Here is a 19,393-nt window from a genome sequence, read left to right as displayed (position 1 = left end):
CTACTGTTAAGTACAAATGCAGGAGCATCAGATAGATAAAAGTTAGCCAATGAAGATGCTTCAACACTTTACAGGGCGGTGCCAAACATAAGGCCCGGGGGCTAGAATCGGTCTGGCAAAGACTCCAGGCTGGCCCACTGGAAAATAGATAGATAAACAATTAAATGACAGAAAACCTCCTATTTTTTCACTATCTGCTACAGAAATGTGATGTTAATTTTACACATTTATGTCTCACAATTTAAGCCCCAAAATTTGACATACTGTCCAAATTGTACTTATTTTTCTTGTATTAAGAAATCTGATAGACTAAATTTTAGTTTAGACAGAAGGAGTTTCACTGGTCTGGCCCACTTAAAATCAAAGTGGACTGTTTATGGCCCACAGTGTAAAGTGTGATATATTAGTGTTGTGTTTATAGCTTGCTTTGTTTCCTCAAAGTGGCTAAAAAGATCAATTTAGCATAATTAATGGTGCTTTAAGCTGTTAATGTGGTTTGCAAAACCGAGTTAAATGAAAGCCAGTAAAAATGAAAAAGACAAAAATCGTGTATTCAATGTAAAATTGTGGTTTTCAAACTTGTGTCATAAACCATAGCACGTGTTCAGGTGGGCCTCGCTAAGCTTGAGCTAGCAGCTGTGTGGTAACTTTGAACCAAGGGAGGCTGCTGGAGGCCGCTCGCAGCGGCGGGTGCAGCCTCTAAAGCCTTTCCATTCCCGACAGCAAAGCGCAGGAAAGCCACAGAGGGGAGCGATGGCGCTCATCGCTCGCCTGGTTTCTTGGGAAACTGTCTGTGACACTGGAAAGTGTCGCTTTGTGACGCCTTCACACTCCTCTGCGAGCGCGTGTGAAAAACATTTCAAAGTTTGGAGCAGTGTATAAACCTCTGACAATGTGTTCAATGTGGCTTTTAACGCATTTTGCATATCAGGCTGCACAAACCCACGAGGTGGTGATTTTACTGAAGGTTCTGTAAACTTTGCTGCTCTTGAAAGAAAGGTCTTAAGATGTGGAACTGTGCTCGCAGCGGCCACAGTGCATTTCTGAAAATCCTCCTGCTTATAACCCATGCTGTTGCCTACATAAAAATTTAAACAGAGAGGAAAGCAAAACCCTTAAGATATATAATCTTTCCTGCTATGAGGGCTTTTTGGATCTAGTCTTGAAATTTTTGAAGCTCTTAAATGAAACTACTTCCTCCAGTTCAGCTCAACACCGCCACAGATCAGGCTCTTACATTAAAAGTACACTTCCACAAGATAGTAGTATAAATATTAATGACTGGGTCATTTGTTTTTATTAATCAAAACAAACAACAGCCTGAGAAGACGACCTGAGCTTACAAAAGGACACTCACTAGAGGCTCTCTACACGTCCTTCCTCATTGCTTTATAGTGCTCACTTCACTCCAGTTTGCAGCCTCTCCTGTCATGAAGAACCCTCTTTAGACCAGAGCCGGCCTGATGAAAGCCGCTCTGATTTGCTGCACTTCTGGCCTGCCGTAAAGCCAAGTTATGGTACTCTCAATCATCAGCTCGGAAAATGTAATGGGCTGGTGCAAATCCACAAAAACAAATGATGTGTTGTGGGTTTGATCAGAAAACAAAAATTATTGGTGGAGATTTCCAAAAATAAACAATGACCTCAGGTGAAACCTTTAGAGAAAGCCACAGCAGACCGCAAGACTAATATCGCAGATGTCAAAATGAAACATTTTTAGCAGTCCTTCCTTTGGCCTCAGACACAAAGTCTGAAACCGAGAGGGAGAGTGACGTCCCAGAAGGCCACTTTTAGAAGACCGTGGCCTCTTAACTTGTTGCCCCCCGACCTTTACAAACCAAACAAACCAGAACTCTGATGATTTATCACAGCACCAGAAACACAAACTACCAAGTTCATCTACTTGTTTGTCTTCTCAAATTTGATTTCACATTTTGCACTTTGTTCTTCTCCAATCAAATCAAATAGGTTGTCACGTTCCAATACACTTTAAAAATGGCCACAAATATCCATTATTATTAATTAATCATTTTGTCCATGAACTTCCACATGTTGCTATAAATCCTCAATTTAGAAGTTTTAAATTTCTCTTTTAATTCAGCCAAACAAAACTATGTAAAGAGCCGTCATGTCCCCCATTACTTTAAAGACAGCAGAGCAATTAAAGTCTGATTTATAGTCCTAAAAAAACACGTAGCGGAGTCTCTAAATGTGTAGCAGCACATGGGAGTAAAAATAGAGCCAAAGTTTAGTGCTTTGAGCGAGAGAGGAGCCAAAGGCCGAAGCCAGCGTTTCATCTTATGCAGGAAGATTTACTGTATGTAGAGTCACAGTGCACGAAAACAAGGAAGAGGTGGTGAAAAGCTAAACCTGCTGTACAGTGCGCCCCCCTATCTTTACCTGCGTTCTACAAATGAGCCCCCCCCCCCCCCCCAAAAAAAAGCATGCCATGTTAAAGCAAGATTTGTCATGTCAACACATTTTCAATGTTCCTTTACTCGTGATATCCTTGGTTGCTGTGCCGCCAGTCAACTCTCACTGTCAAACAAATCTCTTTCCACCTTTTCGCCGTCTCTTCTCTATCGCTCTGTCTCCTCCAGCAGTTCATCGCAGTGAGGGACTGTTGTTTTCTGTCTACTTGTTTCAGGCGCTCTTATACTTTTCGTGGACACACTAAGTCTCCAGGGTGCCTGCTCTGTTTCCAATTTTCTCCCCTTCCCAATCCTGAGAAACAGCACGTCCAAAACCAAACAAATAAAGCCAGAAAAAAACAAATCAAATGGAGTAAGAAATCATTTAGCCTTGTTACCCAACCGCAGTGTCCTTCCCGGGCATTTGATACACATGTATGATCTTAAAGTGTTTGCATACATTACAGTGTGTGTAATAAATTAAGAACAAACTCAATCTTCTCAAAACTCACAGCCAAACCAAAACTCTTAGCACTTAAAACCACTCTCCAACAACTGGACCAAAAAAAACCACGTCCACATCTGCAAGTTTAACTAAAAATCCACTCCTAAGTTCATGAAAGGCTGACATACTTTCCTGGTGATACATTTACGTTCAGTCCCTGAAGAAGACTCTTTTTTTTTTTTTTTTAAACACAGCTGTTAATTATTCCTTCACAGATAGATAGAAAATAGAAAATGTGCAAAAGCTCACCGGCTTTCTGCGCTGACATTCAGCGAGTGGTCCTTCTGTGCTCCCACAGCGAGTCCAGTCAGTCACAGGAGGCAGTGGTGGGACGGAGTGGAAAGCTCAGGGAGAAGATAGCTCCTGCTCTGACAGGGGAGTGGTGGTGCTGCAGCGCCGGAGCCCAACCGTGCGCTCACAACGCGAGTCACAGTCAACTGCTTGACACAAGCAGCTCCCTCTGACTTTTCTGTGTCTTGCACTTCCTCTCATGTGAGCTGAACTATCTCGCTGTAGTTTTTTTTTCTTTTTCTCTCTCACTCTTTCGAAGTCGCTACCCTTAATTCTCTGTTTCAGAGAAGACACAGTTGCTCTGCCCTATCACACACACACACACGCACACACACACAAACTAACTTATTTGGCAGGGCTCCCCTTGCACCAGAAGCTCCAGAGAGGAGGGAGGGGATGGGGTTTGTGGACATTGTGTGTGTGTGTGCACGCGTGCAGACAAAAAGAAAGAGAGAGCGACAGATTGTGTAGTCACTTGCGTCTGACAGACAATAGCAGGAAGTGTTGCTTTTGGATGCACAAAGTACACAAGAATGAAATAAGAAAACTGCGACAAGCGTGAAACTTTAATGATTTTTACTTTTAAACATTACAGTGGTGCTTATCTCTCAAAGTGAAGCAAACACCGAAGGAATAACAGCACGATTATCACTCGGAGAGTCTCAGACTTTTTTGTATTCGATGGCATAGTACAATTTACACTAGTTTGGATGTTTTTTAGGTTTTTTTTTTAAGATTGCAAATGATTTTAGGTCATCCACAGAACTTTGATGCTTCAGAGCGGATCTTGTTAGAAATTTGCAAAACAACACGTTTTTACCAGTTCCTCAAAGGGATCAGTTGACTTGGGATGCTTATCAAAGGCACATGACTTTTGTATTTGAGATTTTTTTTTTCTACTGCAGTGACCCAGTCAAGCTCCTACTTCGGCGTTTAAACACAAGTGGAGCATTCAGTGTGATTACTTACGTAAGGCAACACATTTCAAACCAGCAATTGCATTTCAGTCTGAGTAAAATTATCAAGGGGGGAAAAAAAGCATCCACGAGGTCTGTGTATGTGGAGAGCAGTTTCAGTGTTGCCACAAATATACTCACGAGCTCGCTTAAAACATTTAATGCTTTCACATTCATTTAAGTAACTGAATCCGTGTAATACAGGCTGGAAGTACATATGATATAAATTTATATGGGCGCTGTAATTTGAGTAAATATGCATTTCCCCAGAAATACAAGCGGAAAAGACACGTTAGTGAATGTGGTTTTGTCTGATTTGTCATCGCTGAGATCACTTGATTCATTCATATAGCACTGCAACGTCAGAGAGCGTAAAAAAGCCAAACCTATGTTTCATAGCTACACTTGCAACAAAGGCTACGGGATGAGTGCATGCATTTAGCATATTCATAGCTTGAGCCTATAATTCCCATGTAGTCTTGGTTTAAATAATGTGGATACACAGGATTCTCCAACACATATAACCACAAAAATCTTGTGAAACATAAAACTGCTCCCCTGTGAAATGTAAAGCGTTTCCAAAGATTCTAGTTTTATTTTGGATACTTACATTATTTTACTTTGCACACAGAAATTAAATTATTTCACAAAAACCGAAAACTAGTCAAAATTATTAGCCCCCAGTGCTAATAGTCAACTATGTAGCCTTTTTGTTGGATGACAGCCTGCAGTCGTTTATCGTAGTTTCGCTCATGACTCCTGACCAAGCCAGGTCCATCCTTCTTTGGCGACTCTCTCCAGCTCCTCCAGCTTTGTTGGTCTTCAGGCCTGGAGCTTGGTCTTCAGTTCACCCTATAGATTTTCAATGGGATTAAAGACAGGGCTTTGTGCAGGTCAGCCAGTAATGTTCTTCACCAGGAACGACGATAATTTTGGGTTGTTGTCGTGACAGAAGGCAAAACGGTGACCCAGACCCAGTTTTGGTGGTGACTGCTTGAGGTTTCCTTTAAAAATCTTCACATAACCTTCTGTCTTCATAATTTCTTCCATCTTGACAAGATTCCCAGTTCGAGACACACTGAAGCGTAACACTCCCACCACTGCGTTTCACTGTGGGGACAGTGTTCTTTGGGTTGTACGTTGCTCCCTTCTTTCTTCAAACATAAGAATCAGAATCAGAGAAACTTTATGAATCCCAGAAGGATATAGCAGTCGTATAAATAAGTGCACATGTGTACAAGTATACAGTGTGGCGTATATTAAAATTGATAGAGTGCAGTGAGGTATGTTTAGTGAAGAAGCGTCTCTCTGGCCAAAGAGCTCTAGTTCCAACTCTTCTGACCAAAGGATGCACTTCCAGTATGGATAATCTTTCTCTGGGTTGTCCTTGGCAGACTTGAGTCTGGTTTTAAGGTGGGTCCTCTGCAGTTGTTCTGGGGTCTGTAGACACATCTCTCACATCTCTCACTATTTTATTTTTTCCAAAGTCTTTTAAATGTTTTGCTTCTTACTTCTACCAGTCTTGTTCTGTACTGTCTACCAGTCTTGTTCTGTACTGTGTGGCTCTGTTCATTTCTTGATGATAGTTTTCAATACAGATCTTGACACTTGGAAACATTGTTATAACTTTATACGTCCATCTCTTGCTTTGTGAACATCAACAACCTTTTTTATCAAGTCTAAATGGATTTTATGTTTTGGCACGATGCTTTCTGTGCGAGGCCAAACTCTTGCTGAAGTTTTTATACAGTGTGTAAACGGCAAGATAACCCTCAGGTTTAACTTGATTTCACAAGCTTTGAGCATTACAAAGTTAAAGCATGTCATTTCACCGCGGTGGTTTGTGCTGTGGCTCAATAAAAAGGTCTGCTTGCTAATTATAATGACTCTGGAAATTTGGGGTGTTTTTTAGTGAAAAAAATTCTGCAATTGCGTGCAAATAGAAAAAATTTATGTTTTCTAAAGAAAACGAACGTTTAGAAATGCTGTGTTGAAAATTTCTTGCTCTGTTAAAAACAGAAGGGAAAATGTACACAAAACATTTCAATTACATAGGAGGCCTAATAATTTTCTCTTAATTTTAAACTGTCGCCAGTTTCATGATCCCATTACATTTTTATAGAAATGTAAAAGTGAGTCTGCTACAAATGTATAGTTTCACTTACTATCTAGCCTTCCACAAACCTTAACTATGCCACAGACAGTAGCAGACAGTGCACTGCAACTAAGCCAACTCACATTAACCTGTGTTGATTTTAGGCGGTGCACTCTCTGTGATTTCTTCTGTCTGAGGGAGAGAAATGCAGTTAAAAGGTCAACAAGTCTTCTGACCTGAACTGTTGTGTGGTCTGGCTCGCTCCGGTTTGCCGCTAGCAGCTATGGATTAGCTTACTGGTTCAAATGTAACTTTATCCTTTGGGAAAACACAGTGACCAAAGGAAACTCATGTTTGGGGGTTATGACCTTCTGTCCTCATGTCAAGCGAGAGACATTCTGAGGCTGGCTTTCCCTCTGGTTTCAGTTTCTCCTCAAACAAACGTTATGATGTGCAAACTTTAAATCTATGCAAAAAAGCAAACAGAAAAGAAAAAGGCAACACATTTCAGGTTGTGCATGCTTTTTTTGTAAGAAAAACTACAGTGGATGAATACTTGTGTCTATTCCAACATTTTAAGACCTTTTAAGTTTACCAGAACTTTCATTCCCATTAGAGCGGTGCACTGTTTATGTGTTCATATGTGCACTGCAGAAACACAACCCTCTCAGATGGAAGTTGGGCACTTGTGGTTGAGTTGATACAAATAGCCGACCTGTTCCTTTTGGATTACAGAAAAGGAAAAGAAGAAAAAATAGACGTCAAGGCTGATAAGAAGCAGGTTGGGAGTCCTTGAGTAATACAATGGGATCTGCAATATCTGGAAACATGAGGTCCACGCTGGCTGTTAAAAGTCCCTGAAGATCAGTGTGTGGAGGAGCAGAAGGAAAGGGAGGGGGGCGACTTTATCTGCCAGTGCAGTTGAGGCAGATCACATAAGAGGAAAATACTGGATTCGTCTTATCACCCTGTGACTGGCCTGCGCTTTTCCACGTTATCCGTTTTAACTCTGTCTACATTATGACTGCACCGCATGGCATTTGCAGCAGGGTTTCAAAACGTCTTCACTCGCCTCAGAAAGTTTATCCTTTATCAAAGAAAACATAAACATTGTTGACACAACTATTTTCCCCCATTAATGTTAACTAGCGTTTGCCTAAAAGCTGAAAATATTTAATAATTTAACGGTCTGACTAAACATCGGAGACTATATTCATCTTTGGATTAAGACACATTGGATAATCTGAGTAGTTATGGCAGCAAAGATATTTTATGTAGTGTTTGTATAACTTTAATGTTTAGTTTTCGCCAAATCACAACAACAGTCAACTCAGGGCACTTCATATTTTATGGTTAGGACGCTACTGTAATAGAGAGAACGAGACGATCCCCTGTAAACAAGCATTTGGTGACAGTGGGAAGAAAAAACTCCCTTTTCACAGGAAGGAGCATCCGGCAGAACCAGGCTCAGGGAGGGAAATTCACTTTCTGTTTGCTTTTCAGTCGACTGTATAGGCTGAGGAAGGCTGTTTAGGACCTGCAACCAAAAAAAGCATGATAACCTCAGATTTCACAATAAGAGTGTGAAAAAGTTAAGAGACCCTGATCAGATGATCTGGCCCTGAGGATTTATAACGTCTCAGCAAGTCTGCTGTATACACAGGAGGCTGGGTATGTAGGGCTTTATATATTATTAAAATTAATTCTGAATTTCACTGGAAGCCAGTGAAGCTCAGCAAGAACATGGATCTAAGGAGCTTGGAAAGAATAGGGATGATAGAGATGATGTGGTAGCTTTAGCTAGTTTTTGTTCTGAACCAACTGAAAACGAGCTAGCGAGGACGGAGAGACGTGCGTGAGTGTTACAGTATGAGTGAATATATTACCCATCATTCAGAGGATACAGTGTAAGCATGTAGTTTAACAAGTTTCAATTCAGTTCAGCTAAATTCCATCTGATTTGCTGTATGTAGTGCAACAACAAAAGTAATCTCTGGGATTCTTCTATGATTTTGTCAAGACAGATTTTACAGAAACATAACTATTCAACCAAGTACTTGGTGACACTGTTCCTGGATTAGATTTGTTTAGTAACAACTTAAGTACCAACTAAATGGGGAGTCGGGAGGATTATATTAAGATTTGACACTGATGTTGCTGTCTAAACTGTAAAGGTCGGTGTAAAGGTTGTGATGAACGTCTAAAGAAATAGCTTCTCCAACTTTGTCAGGTGTTTTCTCGAACTACAGAAGGCCCCAACTGAATTGTGGCACTGAATGTTCATAACATTTTTTGAACAGTTTAAGCACTGGAGACAATACTCACGATTAGTGTTGGCTCTTCCTGCAGTGGAAGAGAGCCAGTGTGCATCTTAAATATGCACACTGGACTAGAGAGAGCAATCACAGTGTAGCAGCAGCTGGAACTGGTGCAACACATTACAAAGGAAAAGCTGTCAGACTAAATCTGTCTTTTTTATGGGAAAATCACTGAACTTTTTATTTACAGACAGCGATCTGATCTGCATCAACATTTGTGATATTTTCTGGCTGATTGGCTGGAAAATGACTGAATACAGACTCATCCTCTAAGCAAACAAGATTAGAAATCTCACAGCGTTCAGATTTTTTCTGATGCTTGGTTGGTTTGAGAAAAGTATCGAGGCTCATTACCAAAAACAACAAGTAAATTAAACAATGCCATTCCTGCCTAGACCACAAAGGTTAGCATGTAGGTTGTGCCGACTACTTGAGAGAGAAAAAAAAGGCATCAACCAACTGTGTCAAACATGCTCACGTATTTCCAAGAATGCTGGCTGTTGTGCTTCTCAGCTTTCAAACAGCCTGAGCGGCGAGTCAACCCGTCTCTAACAGGAAGGGGGAGTTTCCTGAAAGGTCACGGTTGTTCCAGCCAGACCAAACACCAGCTAATTGCTTTGTTGTTTGTCGGTTCGGTGCCTGTTTTTGTGTTGCGCTTTTCCTTTGTTTAGCATTCCCAAGTATATTACCTGAACCTGTGCCCAAAAGATGAAGAGGACAGCGAGGGTAAGTTCTGAGCATGGGAAGCAAAGGAGGGGGAGGTAAAGCACGGCAGTTGCGTGATGGATGCTGTAATTAGGCCGTGAAGGGGCCCCAGTCTCGCTTCGTCTCTAAAGCTAAAAATAGCAAGAGTGGGAAGGTGCTCATGGGACTGGGGGAAGCACTTGAGGGGACAGGACAAGCAGGGACCACAGTAATTGGTGAGAGACAAACAGCTGGAGGTGTGTGTGCGTGTTTGTGTACTGCTTGCAGCTGTACTGTCTTTCAGCCTCTAGATTCCTCTCAAATTGTTACATCGCCTTTTTCTCTTTCACACACAAACACCCAGCAGGAAGGGCTGTAATGGGTCCCTGACAGCCTGAGCCCCGAAGAATGAAAGAATGTGCAACATGAGGCAAAGGAACAGCTGTATAGAGCAGGAGGGTGTGTGTGTGTGTGGGGGGGGGTTGATTCATAGAAGGCTGGTGGAGGTACGGCCGCAGAAGAGATGATGAAAAAAACGGGGCGGGAGGTGGGGGGGCTTTCTGAGAGTAACAGTATGTGGAGAGGGTGGACTTTTTCTGGAAGTGGAATGAACAGATTTATCGGTTTATGTCAAACGTCGGTCTAAATCAACTCCAGTCCGTCCTGGCTGGAATCCCAGCAGATGTTTTACTCAGCTGTTGCAGAACTGATCCACAGTTGTGTGGATGTGCCTCCTATTAAGTGGGCTCTCTGTAATGAAACAGCCTTGGGAACTTGAATGGCTGAAAGGGGCTGAATGAACAAGGACAACAAACTGCAGATTCCCTTGTGTGGGAGGAGGTGGGAGGCAGTGGAAAAAAACATGAAGTCACCATGACTAAGAGGGTACTGGCCATTTAATTTTGTCTCTGGGCTCCAGTTTTGGCACTGTTCTGTTCATTTGCTATGCGCCCATTCACATAAATTGGTATTTTTATGCACCATCGCCATTTATTTTGGAGGCAGATGTGGCCAAGATATACATCTGTACGTTATGTTTTGTCTTTTTTAATGCTAGAAAGCATCTGCATGTGGTTTACTGTGGCACTCCCATTTTTCAGACGACAAGCTACATTTTACTCAGTGTGCACACGGTGAGTGGAGGGGGGAGAAAATAGCAAGAAAAAAACCACAAACATAATGAGATATAGCCAGAAGACCGCAGCAGCAGCGCATGTGTCGCAGATACAAGCATTCATGCATGCAGAGGAACGTGCGAGTATTTCAGTCAGTTTGGGAGATCAATCAGCCTCCGTTTTCATTTCTTTTCTTTGTGCCGTTCCGGAAAAATTGACACCTACTGACGACGCACACCTGGATCACATGTGCACACTTCGTTTAGAGAGCTTTTTTACCTCTGAGGCTTCTCTTCTTGTGAAATCCCCTCCTCCCCGTATCTCTACTGAAAATACCACCATCGCAGTGGTTGGAGATGACACCTATCGCACCATCTGAAAGTGTGTGTGTGAGATCAAGGTTGTGCCGGGGCTATATGTCACAATGCACCTGCGCACCGGCGGAAATGCAGCTCCCACTGTCACCACAATATACACACATACACGCAAACAAACACAAAATGCACACTGGCCACCTGTACTTGTTCTGCATGTCTCGTAACCTTAATACTTGTCTGCAACTGTGTCGCTTGCCACCACAGCACAGTGGCTGTCATGCGCAAAGTCAGTCAAGTCTTTTTATTCAACTGTGTGTTCATTTTGAAGTAAAAAAAAAAAATACACAAATGCTCTTTTTCATTATATGACAAATCATAACCAATTCACAAATGTTTAAGTTTCTTTTTCTTAAAAGACTGAACTTCTTTTTTAATTCTAGTTGTGATCAAGTAGAAATAGCTGTTAAATAATCTGCTCTGATAAGTTTTTTTATATGTTTCTGCACCTAAAATGTTGTTCTTTTAACATCTGTGCAATTAGTGAACAATTTCCCTTGGCAGAAGTTACATACAGTTGTTCGCATTACTAATAATGGCGTGGCGATCTGAGGCATGCATTCACCGTCTGAGTATGAACTCCAACACTTGCTGATTTCCGGTCCTCTGCAGAGATCTCACGTTCCAGATCTTTGTTCCATTAATTAAGTTTATCGTGTGAACGTTCTAGGTGATAAGACTCGGACATAATCCCAGTTCTTCATCGCCGTAATTGCGATAAGTGGTTGTAGGACTTTGGAACGTTAAATCAGCTTTATTTTTTATGTTCATGAACTTTATTGTGCATCTTAAACAAAAAGTGGCTTCAAGAATGGGGTCTACCCTCTGCTGTAAATAGATTTAAACGGGCCGATGAAAACTAATTTGGCTTCTTCTTCGATTCACAAAGGGCCATAAAAGTGTTTTCATGGCCAGTGTCTTTCTTGAAAGGACCCCAAAGGGATTAGTGAATCTTCTTGTGATCAACCTGGGAATCTTTTCCTTGTTAGGTGACTGTGTAACTCACTAAGCTAAATGATCAGTTTACCTACATGCAACCAAAGCCACCTCAAAGACGACTTGTGAATTGGATTTAAACTACAATCAGACAAAGAGATACCAAAAATCCCGTCCTTTTTGGTACAGATTCTGCATATTCACATGCAGATTAATTGATTTGAGAGTATTCAGATGGGATCTGATAGAGTCAGAATTATTCGTAGATGGTTTTATTCCATCTTATTCCATTCCACTTACCAATCTCGTTCACACCTTTTTCAGACATGAGTAAAAGCTTTAAGACGAACTGGTCTTAATTATAGCATTTTTCCACTCTGCCACATGCACCCACTGACACACAGGTCCACACCAGCGGACACATCTGAGGGAATTTGGGGTTACGTGCACTTCAACATGTGGACAGCAGGAGCCAGGGGACTCAAACCACCTGCACCACAGCTGCCCGAAAACCCACCCCTATAAGTCGAAACAAGCCCAGCCCGCTACACCATATGGGACACACGTGAAACACCACACACACTGCAAATTAAGTTAGCCATTAGCGTCTGGCCATTTCAGACAAGTGATCTTGACCTCAGCAGTAAATGGACACTAAAGCAAACAAAATAGGTGAGTAAACTTATCGGGTTCTTCATATGGATGTTCATGCTAATGTTCATACTCTGTCCACCCAATCAAAACTTGAAATAAAAATATCACTGTGCGCTTGTGCTTGAGACACTTCAGATGATAGTGAAGAGGAGAGGCCTGCAGAGGCTCTAGATCTAATAGTTTTGACTTTGTTTTTGTGTTCACGTGCAAAAAAACAACAAAAAAAAAACAAGTACAAAATCTTTATGTGCTGCAAACATTTGAATACATGAAGCCTGTGGCGTCAGTATTTGCTGCACCTGCAGTGCAGCTCATATCCCTGATGTGAACCTTTCTAATCAGATCTTATCTGTATTATAGAGTTTTGTCTGCTGTGTTAGACATGTTTTTTGTCTGCCTCTTGCTGTATGTAGGGCAGGGTGACCACAGGGCTGATGAGGGGACAACAGGTGTCCCCCTGCCTCCAGCTGTGATCAGAAAGTCTGTGGTTTTTACTGAGAAAATGCCCCGCTGCAGAGGCGTGAAGGCACATCTTCGAGCTAAAGAGCTGCTCGCTTCACACACACACACACACACACACACACACACACACACACACACACAAACTTTGTCTGACTGAAGATGAGCACCTATTACACAATATAACCATCGTGATATTCCTACACTCTAATGACGCAGCCAACTCATAAATGCGTAAAACACATGTGTACACAAGCGTCATGCTTTTGCTGTACGACTGCAGAAAGTCCTGCGTGCACGCACACTATTGCACAATTAGTCGCAAAGTTTAATATGAAACTTGCATTTTGGTTTATCCGCAAACCTGCTCATCTAACGTGCCTCATCTAATTGGCAGTGTTTCATGTGCTGCCTATGTGTGTGATCTCAGCAAAGCCTGAGATGTTAAATGTTCAGGAAACCACAAAGACATTGAACTGGAGCACCACACAATGACATTTAAAACCACGTTCGTATACACACACATTCGTGTATTGAGCAGTAGTCAGGTGGCTAACTTTCTCTACAAGTGTTTAAACTTTTATATGTTGCGCCCGCGCAAGTGGAGAATGTTTTCACACCTTTTTAAGTTTTCCTATGCTCCCTGTTGACCTTAAAATGTATTTGACTCGTTTTTCTAAATCATCAAGTCATACGTTTAATCAGAAATGACAAAAATAGGTTTTCAAACTGTTTGGAAAAATTATTTTAAAAACTAAAATAATGAAATATCCCAATAAGATAATTCTGTCATGACAACAAAGCTCTTAGACGTCCTATTCCTACAAAGGCTTCTTGAGATGATACTATAGCCTGACTGGGGCCTGTGCCCTCATAACATTTACTACACATGTGAAAGAAATGCATACCTGTGTCATAGGTGATGGTTTTGAAAGTGAGAACCAAGCTGTGAAACAGGGTTTTCTGAAGGTACTGATGTGGTGGAGCATACAAGAAAATATCTGCCTAGGAGCAAAGTAGCTGATATTGGTCTTAATGTCACAGGCTGGGTCTCCGACCCAGCACTTTGAGTTTTCTTTGTATTGTTCTTATTTTTTGAGATGTTGTTAGTTTTGTGTTATTTCCTATTTGCCTTTAGTTTAGGCAGTTATTGCTCCTGGGTTTTCTGTTTGAGTTCTTGCATTATTCATCACATATTTGGTATGTTAAGTTTGTATTGTCATGTCTAGTTTTAGTGTTTCCTGTTTTATTCTGACAGTGTCATGTGTTCTTTGGTCATTGTATTTAGTTTCACTCCTCCTGGTCCTGTCATTAGATTCATGTCAGTCAGCTGTTTCCTCATGTGTCGCCACTTCCCCTGATCACCTCATGTCTGTATTTAAGCCTTTTGTTTTCTTCATGCCATTGTCAGTTCGTCTGTTTATTCTCACCAGAGTCATAGTCATAGCCTGTTTATTTTTCCACCTCGGTCATAGTTATAGTTTTTGGTCTTAGTACCTTTAGTGTTTTGTTTCTTAGTGTTTTGTCAGTTCAGTGTTTTGTTTCTTAGTGTTTTGCCTGTTTGCTTTGGTCTCTTGGTTCATTTCCTGCCGTCATCGCAATAAAGGTTCACTTTTCTGTTAATCATTACTATTCCTCGTCATCATCTGCTTTTGGGTCCTGTTTCCGCACACATCGGCGCACCCCGCTGTGACACTTAAATGTAAAAGTTCTTAAATATTTTCTGAGCTTTCCCAAAACAAAATACTCACTGACAAGCGGCTTTGGTCAGACAGGTAGCCAAGAACCTCTGATGGAGATTGGCGCACACAGAAGAACCATGTCTGCCTCCACCCATCAAGCAAGCTGGGATGACAGAGTGGCCAGATATTCCTCACTAAAGAGCTCAGAGCATCGGAGGCAAATTCCTCATCTGTCTGATGAAACTAAGATTGAACTATCCAAGACCAATTTCTAACAACCAGAATATGTCCTTCAATGCGTATATTAATCAAATACATTTAGGACTGCTTTCCTTCACTTGTGCAGTATCTCTAAGATCAGAAACATCCTGTCTCAGAGTGATGTTTAAAAAATAATTCACACATCTATTACTTGAACTTGAATTCATTATCATCAGGTTGTCCTAAAATGCTCCAGCAAGAGTACTGACAGGGACTAGAAAGAGAGACGGTATTTCTCCAGCTACCAGTTTGGATTTGGGAGACAGACACCCTGCCTACTTTTAAGAGGCTTAAAACTTTCCTTTTTGATAAAGCATGCAGGTAGATCTGCATCAGGTGACCCTGATTCCTCCCTTGGCTCTCCATGGTTATGCTACGATAGGGCTACACTGCCTGCAATAGGCTTAGGCTGAGTGTTTCTCCTTTACTCACCTTTTTCACTCTCTATGTATTTATACGCCACCCTTCATTTAATCATCAGTTATTAATCATCTGTGGCTCTCTTCTACAGCGTGTCTTTAGTCCTGTCTCCCTCCTCGGGTCTGGTTTCTTCTTGTAAAAGGGAGTTTTTCCTTCCCATTTCTGCCAAAACCTGACTCGTAGGTGATCATCTGAAGCAACTGATTTGGTGCTATATAAAAAAAATTGAATCGAACAGAAAAGTGTGTGTGGTGAAAGCCTGGCAGAGGCTACAGCATGTGGTGGAGTTGTTTTTGTCAGGAAAAAAAAACAGGAAATTGATCTATGGGTTGTTTTTCCAGGGAAACCCAATCTGAAACCTCGATCTTGTAACATTTTGGCTGTTGCCACCTTGTTTGCTTTTTTCACCTTAGTAATTTGGTAACCCTAGACAGCTTGGTTAGCAGGTGCTTCCAATAGGAAATAGGAAATATTAATAAAGTACTCAAAATTTGCAGCACAGACTTTGTGGATGGTTTATTAGTATAATTAAAGTATAATTAAACCCATAGCAAATCCATATTGTAGCACAAACGCAATCAAGAGGTCAAGTTCAGTGATTTGGTCAGCAGAGGTAAGGCTACAGCCAAATGCTTTGGCATTCATCCTAGGCTGATTTTGGACAGGCCAGAATAATTTTGGCTGGACTTTGTAAGCACAGAAGTTAATGTTTTTACTCCTACCTCTTCTATTCATTACAAGTGTGTACATGCACCTGTACAAATTTTAAAAAACGGTACCCGATCTGTCATTGTTATTTTAGGGGCAGGTTGAGATCGAGAGTGTGATTAAATAAATAAATAAATACAGTCTTATCCGAATGATTGCTGTCATATAGATCAGGGAAGGAAAGAAACTGCCGAGCGAGCTTCTTGTCTGAAGTTAACAGAGAGAGAGAGAGAGCGGCGCACTGTGGTGCAAAGATTCATTCCTTCCTCTCAGTGGAAGCCGCTCGTGCTTTCAAGGAGAAAGCCAAAATGGGCAGAAATTTTCAACTCCCGTCGTCTTCTTTATTGAAATTCATTTTCTAAATAAACTGTAGTTAAGCGACTTTATCCTCACTCTAACCTGTTACACCACAGTCTGCGCATCATGCAACTGATGCAGTGTTACAAATACAAACTGTGAAAGCATAAAGTAAAATGAGAGATATCCGACATCTATTTGTTACTGATGATATATGTCTTATAACAAATGAGGTTTTCTATCAGATATACTGCTTGACAGGTATTAGCTGTAGTGAAATGGGCAGTTTGCCTAGGATGATAAAAGTTGACTTTTGCCCTTTTTTTTAGAAACACAGTTGTCAAATTTATTTTTATTTTATTTATTTTGATAATTGAAAACAAAACTTAAGAAAATGCTTCTCACGGGCAGTCAGCGCCAGCCTGTTCAAGAAGTCAGTGAGTACAGACCCCCTTAGGTCTACCCAAAATGCAGCGCTAGATTCATCTGTTAGTCATAACCATACATAGTTAGGCTGCCCCTCTTCATGTGGGTCTGTAAGGCATTTTTATTCCTTGTTCCACATCTTGAGACAATGTCCCAGACTTAGGACTGCAGGATAGGCACACACGACTCCATCGTTGTACCCACTGTCTATAAAGGGGAGACTTTTGTTATTATAATCAAAAGAAGAGGGTTACATTGTCTAATGCAATACTCATTAGGGAAAGTTACAAGTCACCAAAAAGTCGCAAACATTTCAGATTTTGTTGAATATGATGGAAACTACCACAAAGAATATGAAGCTGGAGCACATTGTGAGAAATCATAGTTTTTGGCTTTTTTTGCTAATTAGTTTGTTGGTTTCGCACAGGAAGGAAATACGATGTGAAGTGACACCGAATATGTGTCATAACTGGATAAAAATATCAAATATGGTCCAAAAAATGGCATGAATCAAACTGAACTGAAACCTGAAAGACTATCGCATAAGACCACAGAAACAAACTTTAGCTTTCTTTTACTTGGCAAGAGAGTTGTAAACATGATGTGTTTGGCCTGTTAATCCCAAATTTTTAAGTTAGATATGAAATCTTCAGACTCTCAGCGTTGTTGACGTGTCCCACTTTGTCCCAAACAAACAGTTAGTTGGTTGTGATCTGGTTACCCTGCACACAGCTGATCTGAGCTGGGAAATTAGCTACAGAGATCAAAACACTGCTTAAATACGCTCATTTCTGCTGTAAAGTGAAGTGTTTTTGGAATCGGCCTCAAGCGGCCACTTCACTTTCTTGCATTTCTATGTTGGACTGATTGATCCTCTTGTGTCAAAAGAGAAAAAGCTCAAAGTTCAATGTAAGGTCTGTACAGAAATGGAGCCAGTACTGGCACTCGCCAACACGTCAAGGGCTTTACAACACGTATGGCATACCTATTGGTTTTCCATGCATCACACATAAAAAACTAAAGTGAACAAAGTGATTAATCCTTGTCGACATACTCGGGGTGATGCCTGAACAGTTGAGATGTAGGGCTTTTCCAGTAAGCCAATTTAAAGCTCACAACACTTACTCTATGTTTATGTGCATCTGACCAAGAAGCCGTGTGAATCGGAGAATTTGCTGCAATCTGAATCAGTTCTTGGGAACTTAAACATGAAGTCTGTTCTCAGTTTCACAACTCGGCACTGAAAACTTTCATTCTTTTTTTTCTGAACATCAGGTTGATGCTAGACCTGTTCTTGTTTTCAGACCAGGCAACCACTCATCCTGTTACTACTGGGATTATTTTCAGCCACGAGCTTACCTGAAGTGACAGCAAACAACAAACAGCAGAAGGCTCTGCTGAGAAAATAATCAAAAATCATGTGGTTTTATTCATATATTTTCGCAATTGTGAGAAAAGTCAGTTGAAACCTCTCAGTGTCACCATAAGCTCAGAGTTTATTTTTCACTCATGCAGGACTAATTTGGGTAGATCTGTTTTCAAACTGTTATTTCTTCTGATGTTTCTTTACAGTAAAAGCTCGTACTTTAGCACGGATCTTGAATGCATCAGTCTGACTCCGCAGCAGTTGAAGTTTTACTTTTTTTTTTTTCTCAAAGTCTCACTAAGAGTGGCATGCTCACTTTCACTGACGATTTTCCCCAGTTCTTCTGGAAAATGAAACCGGTGACCTTTCATTCGTAAAGCAGCATGCAGTTTTAGGATATGAGCTAAAAAAACCCCACACATGACTTGGAATTGCAACGAAAAATGACTTTTCACCTTAAAAGAGCAGCATATCAGAGTCGTTAGATCACATCTTTAAAAACAGCTCGTTGGGATCCAACAAGCTGTCTGCACCAAATGTGTAAATACACACTCACTGGCTAATACTTTTAGGTTCACCCACCTTGCTAGTACATATACTTTGGACCCCCTTTCACATACAGAATTGCATTCACTTATAGGCTGTCATGTCAGCCATACTGACAGCATCACCCAGTAGCTACAGATCTTTCAGCCCCACGTTCATGATGCCAGTCTTCTGTTCCACCACATCCTGTGAGTGTTGCATTGTTCGTAATGTGAACTCACTGCCATGTTCAAGAAACCAGTTTGAGATGGTTTGAGCTGTGGGACACAGTGTTTTGTCCTGCTGGAAGAAGCCATCAGATGATGGACACACTGTGGTCATAAAGGGATGGGCATGGTCAGTAACATGACTCAGATAGGCTGTGGAGTTTAAAGAAGGCCAAGTATCGGCCACACCGTTAACTACCACTGCAGGCTGGAACGTTAATACAAGGCATGATGGAACCATGTTGTTTATGCCAAATTCTGACCCTGCCATCCAAATGTTGCAACAGAAGTAGAGGCTCATCAGACCAGGAAACATTTTTTGAATCTTCTATTCGATTTTAACTAGCCCATGTGAACTGTAGCTTCAGCTCTGTGTTCTTAGTGCCTGGTGCGGTCTTCTGCTGCTGTAGCTCATCTGCACTTCAGAAATCCTCTTCTGTACGACCCACTGAAGGACCAAATAAAAGACCCACTGAGCGACCTACTGAACGGCCCACTGAATGACCACTGAACTGAATTTGGTGGTGAAAAATGTTTGTTATGCTAATTTAAGAGCTGTTAAAACAGACCAGTCAATTTTGACCGGGAGCACTAAAGTAAGGGGTGGGGTGAACGCGACAGGAGGGTTAAGTAATTATTTGAGTTCCTGTTGAACTCAAATAACCACAGTTATCAGTCTGAAG

At 41.2% G+C, this 19,393-nt stretch overlaps 1 protein-coding gene across 1 annotated transcript in view; it reads right to left on the bottom strand.

Annotated features, from left to right (window-relative positions):
• The window catches only part of LOC146631856 (histone deacetylase 7-like), a 42,940-nt gene extending 39,603 nt beyond the window's left edge, over positions 1–3,337 (bottom strand). Inside the window, exon 1 of the mRNA XM_085353160.1 lies at positions 3,166–3,337. Coding sequence (XP_085209286.1) covers positions 3,166–3,184 — 19 coding nt within the window. The 5' untranslated portion in view covers positions 3,185–3,337. The remainder of the gene's footprint in view (positions 1–3,165) is intronic.
• Positions 3,338–19,393: the final 16,056 nt, after the last annotated feature.

Source organism: Diplotaxodon limnothrissa, linkage group LG5 (assembly GCF_057381915.1).
Source record: "Diplotaxodon limnothrissa isolate DT_005_m linkage group LG5, D_limnothrissa_male_GT1.1, whole genome shotgun sequence".
NCBI classification, from domain to species: Eukaryota; Metazoa; Chordata; class Actinopteri; order Cichliformes; family Cichlidae; genus Diplotaxodon; species Diplotaxodon limnothrissa.
This window is presented reverse-complemented; position numbering and strand designations above follow the sequence as displayed.